The 10990-nt window shown below is 31.2% G+C and overlaps 1 protein-coding gene across 1 annotated transcript in view; it reads left to right on the forward strand.

Annotated features, from left to right (window-relative positions):
• Positions 1–9481, forward strand: part of TLX1 (T cell leukemia homeobox 1) — a 14145-nt gene extending 4664 nt beyond the window's left edge. Inside the window, exon 3 of the mRNA XM_053691722.1 lies at positions 9259–9481. Coding sequence (XP_053547697.1) covers positions 9259–9481 — 223 coding nt within the window. The remainder of the gene's footprint in view (positions 1–9258) is intronic.
• The last annotated feature ends 1509 nt before the right edge of the window (positions 9482–10990 follow it).

Below are 10990 nucleotides of genomic sequence, written 5' to 3' on the forward strand. Positions count from 1 at the left end.
AATAATTATTTATTTTTTCTTAAGATTTAAATGTGCACTGCCAATTTAAAACACACACACACACACACACATATATATATATATATATATATATATATATATATATATATATATATATATATATATATATATATATATATATATATATATATATATATATATATATACTGTATTATATTATTTCAGTATATATATATATATATATATATATATATATATATATATATATATACACGCAAACTGTAGAAAATTGTATCCGACGAGCACATTTTCCTAATAATCACCAAGAGAATATTATTTTTACTCCAAGAACATATATGTTGTACTATATTTAAATTATGATAATTTCATATCAGAAAAGATCATATTATGCTTTTGACCAGCCCATATCACGGTTACATGATAATAATTATGATGAGGATAATTGTTATTATTATATCTTAATGTGCTTTTAATCTTTTAGAAATACACATTAATTTAACCATTTTATAAGTAATACACACACATTGTTATTGGAAATAATGTCTGTAATAATAATAATGCTTTGGAAAATAATATTAAAAATGTATATACAAGATTTCTTGAAAGAATGGAAATTCAATATATTATTTAATGTGCCTTTTTAAAATGAACATTCTCTATAGAAATAATTGTATTATAATATTTTTTATACAGCGATTTTCTTTTAGTAATTATTGAACTCAATGACATTTTTCTTTACAAATAGTTCTAAACTGATAATACTACTGAAAATTAAAAACTCAAAAGGAATAGATACAATTTAGAAACGTTTGCCCGTGCAATTTTTTTTTTTCTGTGAATGAATTCATCTCAATCTACCAATTTGCATGATAAATTTGTTAATTTGATTAGCATAATTGTCTATAATACAAGTAATATTTTTTTATTTACTGTATAAAACAGTGGCTAACCTGTAATAACACAATATAGGACACCCCACAATATTTATAAATTCCATCAGTTTACTCCTGATTTGAGAATTACAGACAATTCCATATTATAGCAACTCGGTCCTAAATTTTAAAGAACTATTTGAAAAACCCATTTCAAAGTTAGAGGTTTAATGATATATTAATGATTGCTATTTAGTCACATGCCAACCATATTCTATTATTGTTGATACATGTCTTAACCATGTGAATGCTTTAGAGACCACTGTGTTATAATTATTTTAAAGAAATCTGCAAGTTATATTAAATATTATATTACGAATAGCAGACAAGCAATAACCAATGCAGTATTTATAAATCACTAAGAAGTATGTACGGCCTTTTTGATGTGTTATATGAACAAGTTTCGCAGGCTTATCAATATATTGGAGAATATGTGATACTGATATATCATCCCCTAAATTGAATATTTGTTTCAGTGCATGGGTGAAGATTTCGTAGAGTAGTAAATTAGAGAGAGAGAAAAAAGAACAATACTATGAAGATTATTCAGGGTAGATTACATCTCATTGCAAATAAAAATGTATAGCGAGAGATCAGAATACAAATCAAAATAATGATATATATTAGATAAGTAATATCACTGTTTTAGTGTTACCATTTTTCTGTGCATGTGAAGCATAGCTAGATATTCTCAGTGCACCAGCATTTTAAATACTGCAGCTGCTCAGATCGCCAGTGGGGCTTGTGATCATGTCAGACATTAACAAATTGAGTCATTACCAGATGATACAAGAACCTTAGACTCTCTGAGCAACTGCTGTGTTTAAAATGCTGGTGCACGGTGCATACTTAAAGGGACATGAAACCCAAAAATGTTCTTTCATGGTTTAGACAGAGCACACAAATTTAAACAACTTTCCAATGTACTTATTTTATCTAATTTGCTTTGTTACCTTTGTATACTTTGATTAAAAGCATATCTAGATAGGCTCAGAAGCTGAGAGCTAGCTACTGATTGGTGGCTGCACATATATGCCTCTTTTGATTGGCTTACCAATGTGTTCAGCTAGTTCCCAGTAATACATTGCTGCTTCTTCAAGAAAAGATTCTAAGAGAATGAAGCAAAATTGGTAATAGAAATACATTGAAAAGTTGTTTACATATGTATGCTCTATCTGAATCATGAAAGAAAATATTTTGGTTTAATGTCCCTTTAAATACACTTTTGAAACAGCTATAGCTCTTATTAGAAGCATTTTTGCTATTACATGCATATTACAAACATGCTTCTATTCAATACTAAAATGCATCCACGTTAATTCCAATTTTGGCTGAAATGCCCTTTTAAAACATATTTTTTTCTCCTTGGTTTTAAAGTGAAAATATCCTGTCTATAATTAAATGAGAACATTGTGTTCCTGACACTGTGGGTCAGTTTTATTTCAGGCCAGATCTCAAAATAGCTGTATTAGAAAACGTGTGGGGGAAAAAAAAAACAAAAAAAAACAAACAGTATATAAATCCATAATATCTTGAAATTCTAGCATCTTAGCAGGTACTCGATACTGGGACCAGTTGTACTTAATGTATGTTATTTAGTTTACAGATCTAGTTGTAATTATATATATATATATATATATATATATATATATATATATATATATATATATATATATATATATATATATATATATATATATATATATATATATATTATGCAGATATGACATCGTTTTAATCACCAAGCAGCATCCAGAAGGGGACTGACGGTTTAATATCTAACTGATGCTCTAGGGGACTATCACATGCCAGAGTTAGGCTACTGGCTGTCTGAGGATGAGCCTTTATTTTAGTTAGGTATCTGTTTAATTTGCTTTTGTTATTGGTTTGCTCAAAGTCATTCTCCTTCTGCCAACACCAAAACAAACAAAAGCTGATTTTACTCCTATTTAGTCTTGTAGTGTTAGCAGTTAATCCTTAGGTTTTATTAGTGTCTGCAGAACCCTTTGTGTTTGTGTTTGTCTGACCTCTCCCCTTACACATTCTGTATAAAATACTTACCTTTTTTTTCCTCTATTAGTCACTGGTTGTAGGTGAATATGATAAATCTATTATTGACATCAAATGATGTTAAATTAATACATGATTGCGGTGTATACTTATTGAAAATCAGAAGAGTGTTTTTACAATACTATAATAGCTGTATCCTTTACACAAATTATTAATTAAACACAAGTTGGTGAAATCAGTCTGATTGGTAATATCATCATACCACTGACAAACTTTAAGGACATAAAAACCCAAAATGTTTATTTCCTGATTCAGATAGAGAATACAATTTTAAAAAAAAATACAATTTACTTTTATAATCAAATTTGCTTCATTCTTATGCTATTCTTTCTTGGAGAGATATCTTTCTAGATAGTGTGCTCATGTCTGAAGCAATACATGACAGGAAATACTACTGCCATCTAGTGCTCTTGCACATGTTGTAAACCTGCTGCCATCTAGTGCTCTTGCACATGTTGTAAACCTGCTGCCATCTAGTGCTCTTGCACATGTTGTAAACCTGCTGCCATCTAGTGCTCTTGCACATGTTGTAAACCTGCTGCCATCTAGTGCTCTTGCACATGTTGTAAACCTGCTGCCATCTAGTGCTCTTGCACATATTGTAAACCTGCTGCCATCTAGTGCTCTTGCACATGTTGTAAACCTGCTGCCATCTAGTGCTCTTGCACATGTTGTAAACCTGCTGCCATCTAGTGCTCTTGCACATGTTGTAAACCTGCTGCCATCTAGTGCTCTTGCACATGTTGTAAACCTGCTGCCATCTAGTGCTCTTGCACATGTTGTAAACCTGCTGCCATCTAGTGCTCTTGCACATGTTGTAAACCTGCTGCCATCTAGTGCTCTTGCACCTGTTGTAAACCTGCTGCCATCTAGTGCTCTTGCACATGTTGTAAACCTGCTGCCATCTAGTGCTCTTGCACATGTAAATCTGCTGCCATCTAGTGCTCTTGCACATGTTGTAAATCTGCTGCCATCTACTGCTCTTGCACATGTTGTAAACCTGCTGCCATCTAGTGCTCTTGCACATGTTGTAAACCTGCTGCCATCTAGTGCTCTTGCACATGTTGTAAACCTGCTGCCATCTAGTGCTCTTGCACATGTTGTAAACCTGCTGCCATCTAGTGCTCTTGCACATGTTGTAAACCTGCTGCCATCTAGTGCTCTTGCACATGTAAATCTGCTGCCATCTAGTGCTCTTGCACATGTAAACCTGCTGCCATCTAGTGCTCTTGCACATGTTGTAAACCTGCTGCCATCTAGTGCTCTTGCACATGTTGTAAACCTGCTGCCATCTAGTGCTCTTGCACATGTAAATCTGCTGCCATCTAGTGCTCTTGCACATGTTGTAAACCTGCTGCCATCTAGTGCTCTTGCACATGTTGCAAATATGCGGCCAAATAGTGCTGCAGACACTTGCACACTCATGAACTTACTTTCCTGCTTTTCAACAGATGATAACTAGAAGATTTGATAATAGAAATAGAATTGGAAAGTTGTTCAAAATCATGTGGGTTTTATGTCCCTTTAAGAAACATCATATGTGGTTTACCTTTAGATACAGAAGTTATGGGTAACGTTTTACCGGTAGCAATAATGTGATTGTGCTTATTGTTTCCCTGGGTACTGAGATGGTTTATCTGTGCAATCACAAGTGAAATTATATTTGGGTAAACTTATGTAGATGCAGTTTAAAATGTTGACATTTCTATATAATTTCCTTAGATTTTAAGCGTAGTTTGTAAGTAGGGACATCTTAAAGGGACAGTCCAAAATAAACTTTCATGATTCAGATAGGGCATGTCATTTTAAACAACTTTCCAATTTACTTTTATCATCAATTTTCCTTTGTTCTCTTGGCATTCTTAGTTAAAAGCTAAACCTAGTTAGGTCATATGCTAATTTCTTAGTCCTTGAAGGCCGCCTCTTATCTGAATGCATGTTGATAGTTTTTCATCACTAGAGGGCATTAGTTCACGTGTTTCATATAGATAACTTTGAGATCATGCACATGAATTTACCATGGAGACAGCTCTGATTGGCTAAAATACAAGTCTGTCAAAAGAACTGAAATAAGGGGGCAGTCTGCTAAGGCTTAGATACAAGGTAATTACAGAGGTGAAACGTGTATACTTATAACCTTGTTGGTTATGCAAAACTGGGGAATTGGTAATTAAAGGATTATCTATCTTTTAAAACAACAATTCTGTTGTTGACTGACGTATAGTTCATGTGTGTCATATAGATAACATTGTGCTCACGCATGTGGAGTTACTTAGGAATCAGCACTGATTGGCTAAAATGTAAGTCTGTCAAAAGAACTGAAATAAGAGGGCAGTCTGCAGAGGCTTAGATACAAGGTAATCACAGAGGTAAAATGTGTATTAAAATAACAGTGTTGGTTATGCAAAACTAGGGAATGGGCAATAAAGGGATTATCTATCTTTTAAAACAATAAAAAGTCTGGTGTAGACTGTCCCTTTAAGGGTGAGTAGCTATATGTGAACTAACTTTAGTGGGGGTATCCTTTAATAAGATAGGTGGCTCTGTATTATTACTGTGTGAATTGGTGTGGCTTTTAACTTGGGTTTCTGGTGTATCTTGAATTACTCTTACATGCTAAAAAAAAGTGGGTAGATTCATTTTTTGTCAAGGGTGACTGGGTACCTCTGAACTTGCATTAGAAGGCGTGTCTCTTACAAACTGAGTCAATGTGTCTCTTGTGTCTGTGTAACTGAACTTGTGCTAGTAGGTGTAGGTGTAAACCTTGACATGTTTCTGTTTACGGGGTGTAACATATTTCAAAATGACTATAGATTTATTTCTGTAAATGTGTCTGCTGATTTATTTAATTTTGCATACATTTGTAACCCTGAAAATGAAGAACACAATCAGGAGATACATTTTTAGTGCATTTCAACATAGGCATAGGGCTATCTTTCATTCTACATCTATCTATATCTACACCTATATCTATTTTTATATCTATATATAAATGTGAGTATTTGTATTCTGAACTTGCGATAGATAGATAGATAGATAGATAGATAGATAGATAGATAGATAGATAGATAGATAGATAGATAGATGATAGATAGATAGATAGATAGATAGATGATAGATAGATAGATAGATAGATAGATAGATAGATAGATAGATGATAGATAGATAGATAGATAGATAGATAGATAGATAGATAGATAGATAGATGATAGATAGATAGATAGATAGATGATAGATAGATAGATTGATAGATGATAGATAGATAGATCGATAGATAGATAGATAGATAGATGATAGATATAGATAGAATAGATAGATGTTAGATGGATAGATAGATAGATTGATAGATAATAGATAGATAGATAGATAGATAGATAGATATAGATAGATAGATAGATAGACAGGTAGACAGACAGGTAGAGAGACAGACAGGCGGATAAATAGAAGAAAGAAAGAAAGAAAGAGAAAGAAAGAAAGAAAGAAAGAGAAAGAGAAAGAAAGAAAGAAAGAAAGAAAGAAAGAAAGAAAGAAAGAAAGATGTGAATCAATGTGTTTACATGTTGTTGAAAAGTTTATTAGTTAAAGGACATAAAAACTATTTCTTCTTCTACTTCAAATAGAACAAACACTTTTAAACAACTTTGCAATGTGTCTCTGTTATGATATTTGCTTCATTCTCTTGCTATATACTTTGTTGAAGGATCAGCACTGCACTACCTGAACACATCTGGTGAACCAATGAAAAGAGGGCAACCTGCAGCTACCAATCAGCAGCTAGCTCCTAGTAGTGCATTGCTGCTCCTGAGCATACCTAGATATGGGTTACAATAAGAAAACAGTGCAAGTTAGAGAAAAAGAGTAAGTAGGAAAGTTGTATAAAATTGTGTGTTCATGAAATAAATAATTTGGGTTTTACTTCCCTTTAACAAGAGGAGATACATGTTTGTTAGATATAGTATTACTGCTGAGTAAGTGCATTTCCTTACAAGAGTAAACAGCTATGTTGTTGTTTTGTTTTGTTTGTTGTTGTTTTTTTTTTTTGGGGGGGGGATTAGCAGTAAAGATATAATATTGTAATTACCTTATCAATAATACATACATTACCATACATTATTTTCTGAATAATATTTAATTCCCAAATAATTTTCCAATTCAAGGGGTGACATAACAATCCGAATTTATGCCTGATGACGACTTTGTCCAACTTATTACGTAACCATTCCCTTTTACACGGTGCATGCACATTTATTTTAGACAGTTTTAAAATTTAACTGTAAATGTCTGCTCAATATTCATCCCAAATATACGTTTATTGTAAATCTACATTATCCATTTTACTGGCAAAAATGAGTGCACCTATCCCATCCAATGCATTTAATACATAAAGAAGCTGAAACAAGTGTGGATACTATTAAATGATGTTTTACAGAGATGATATACACTGCATAGGGGAGAGGGACCAGCAAAAAAAGTTAAATATTTTTTATTTTTTAATTAAATTTAAGTAAACACTGTTTTTACTTTTAAAAAATATTCTACCAGGAAAGATTGAACAAAGTTAATACTGCGCATACATTTTCACTGGATAACAACAAATCCCATACTCTATATTGGATGGAACTTTATTATTGTAAAAAGTCCCTATCTTTCCTTGATCACATTTATTATTTACATATTTGTATATCATAAATATTCAAGAACATATTTAGAAATGTGATTGCATTTAGATAATCATAATAAATATTGATTGCTTGAGACGCAAATGTGCACTGCCTAATATATATATTTTGTTACACACCTAGTGCTACTGATATTGCCAATGTTATAGTTTTTATATATATATTGTTACACACCTAGTGCTACTGATATTGCCAATGTTATAGTTTTTATATATATATTGTTACACACCTAGTGCTACTGATATTGCCAATGTTATAGTTTTTATATATATATTGTTACACACCTAGTGCTACTGATATTGCCAATGTTATAGTTTTTATATATATATTGTTACACACCTAGTGCTACTGATATTGCCAATGTTATAGTTTTTATATATATATTGTTACACACCTAGTGCTACTGATATTGCCAATGTTATAGTTTTTATATATATATATTGTTACACACCTAGTGCTACTGATATTGCCAATGTTATAGTTTTTATATATATATTGTTACACACCTAGTGCTACTGATATTGCCAATGTTATAGTTTTTATATATATATTGTTACACACCTAGTGCTACTGATATTGCCAATGTTATAGTTTATATATATATATTGTTACACACCTAGTGCTACTGATATTGCCAATGTTATAGTTTTTTATATATATATTGTTACACACCTAGTGCTACTGATATTGCCAATGTTATAGTTTTTATATATATATTGTTACACACCTAGTGCTACTGATATTGCCAATGTTATAGTTTTGTATTCATCCATTATCTAAAATTCAAAACTATATATCACATACTATTATACTAAACATTAATGTAGGTGGGAGTAGTTTTCTTTTTATCCAAATTCTTTTCATGTATTTCGATTCATCTTGCTCTTCTCAAGCCACTGAAACTGCATATAATTTGATAATTTAGTGTGTAACTATTTTGAAATGATCTCATTATATAACAATGTTTTAACACAGTTAAAGGGACAGTATAAACCAATTGTCATTTCCCTCTGCACGTAATAGACACTACTATAAAGAATAGTATGTACAGATACTGATATAAAATCCAGTATAAAACATTTTAAAAACTTACTTAGAAGCTCCCAATTTAGCAAAGTTGATGTGGTTAGACTGGGACACCAACTGAAAAGGGCTAATAGCAGAACCTCCCGCCTCCCCTCTCCCCTGCATATGAAAAGACCCTTTATACAAACAGAAGCAGTCTGAAGTCTGTATACATCAGTATACATCTAAAATTTTGGGGCTTGGTTAGGAATCTGAAAATCAGCACAATGTTATTCAAAAATAAGCAAAACTATCAATTTTTACAAAAACACATCCAGATGGGCAATATAAATGGATCATCTACTAAACATTTATGCAAAGAAAAATCTATTGTACAATGTCCCTTTAATGTAAATGAATGGTGCATTTAAAGTTCTCTTTGGCAGTCATGCATACAGGCTTTATTTTGCACAGATATATTAGCTACAGATCCTTACAAATGAGAAAAAAATATTTTATTTAAAATATCAATACAGAAATATGTGTTCAATAATATTTCAAAATTATTTTTTAATTGTATTTTTCTCCAGACGACAGACTGCAGAAGAGAGAGAAGCAGAGAGACAGCAGGCAAACAGGATCCTTATGCAGTTACAGCAAGAGGCATTTCAGAAGTCAATAAACCAACCACTCCAACCAGACCCTATCTGCGTTCATAACTCCTCACTATTTGCCCTGCAAAATCTACAGCCTTGGTCGGATGATGCTTCAAAAATAACCAGTGTCACCTCAGTAGCTTCTGCCTGCGAATGAACATAGGGGACTATTAGAGATAAAAGACTGCTTCAAATGTACTATTTCTACTTTTTTTGCAGAAATACAAAATGAAATCACAAGATCAGACTTGTTAGAGTGAAGAAAATACTGAAAGACTCTTCAAATTTTATCCATGGCCATATAAAAAAAACTTACACTCCTGGTTGGGGGATGACAAGTTATTTTGCAACTTGTGCTGATATTTAAAAGTAAAACAGAAAGACTGAAGATTGTTTAAAAAAAACATTTGCTTGATCAAATTGAGTAATATAGTGGGCTGCATTATAATGTCATTCCGGAACAAAGGGGGGAAACCAAATGCTTATAATATACGAAATATTTATATTTTGTTACTTTGTTACTATAGATAACAAAATATTTACTACCTAAAAGTATCTGAATTTACATCAATAAACTATTCTCTACATTTGGAAACGAGATGAGATTTTACATTTAGCTCCTCTGATTTAATGTCCATGCAGTGTATATTGCCAATAATGCTGCAAATTGTGCACATCTATTTTATTAATTTGAGTCTGCCAATAATGATTTTGCCTTAAAGGGACATGGAACCCACATTTTTGCTTTTATTATTCAGATAGAGCATACATTTGTAAACATCTTTCTGATTTATTTCTCTTATCAATGTTGCTTTATTCTCTTGGTATCCTTTCTTGAAGAAGCAGCAATGCACTACTGGGAGATAGCGGAATACATCGCTAAGCCAATCACAAGAGGAATATATGTGCATTCACCAATCATCAGCAAGTTCCCAGCTCCTGTGCCTACCTAGGTATGCTATTTAAAAAAGGATACCAAGAGAATGAAGCAATTTAAGTAAATTATCGAAATTGGAAAGTTGTTAAAAAATCGTGTGCTGTATCTAAATAATGAATATTTTTGGGGGGATTCATGTCCCTTTAAGTTTAAAGGGATTACGCTTGCATTTTTGTCATGTATTCTGAAGAACACTAATATATATTATATATATATATATATATATATATATATATATATATATATATATACACACACACATACCCATACATATATATATATATACACACAGATATATAATATATATATATATATATATATATATATACAAACACATATATACATATATATATATATATATATATATATATATATATATATATATATACACACACATACCCATACATATATATATATATATATATATATATATATATATATATATATATATATATATATATATATATATATATATATATATATACACACACACACACATATATACATATATATATATATATATATATATATATATATATATATATATATATATATATATATATATATATATATATATATATATATATATATATATATATACACACACACACATATATACATATATATATACACATACAGGGCTTTTTTGTAGGGGTAGTCCGTTTTTTCAAGTACCGGCACCTTTTCTTTTACAAAAAACCCACTATGTATATATATATAAATTAATTA

The sequence above is a fragment of the Bombina bombina genome, chromosome 9 (assembly GCF_027579735.1).
Source record: "Bombina bombina isolate aBomBom1 chromosome 9, aBomBom1.pri, whole genome shotgun sequence".
Classification (NCBI taxonomy): Eukaryota; Metazoa; Chordata; class Amphibia; order Anura; family Bombinatoridae; genus Bombina; species Bombina bombina.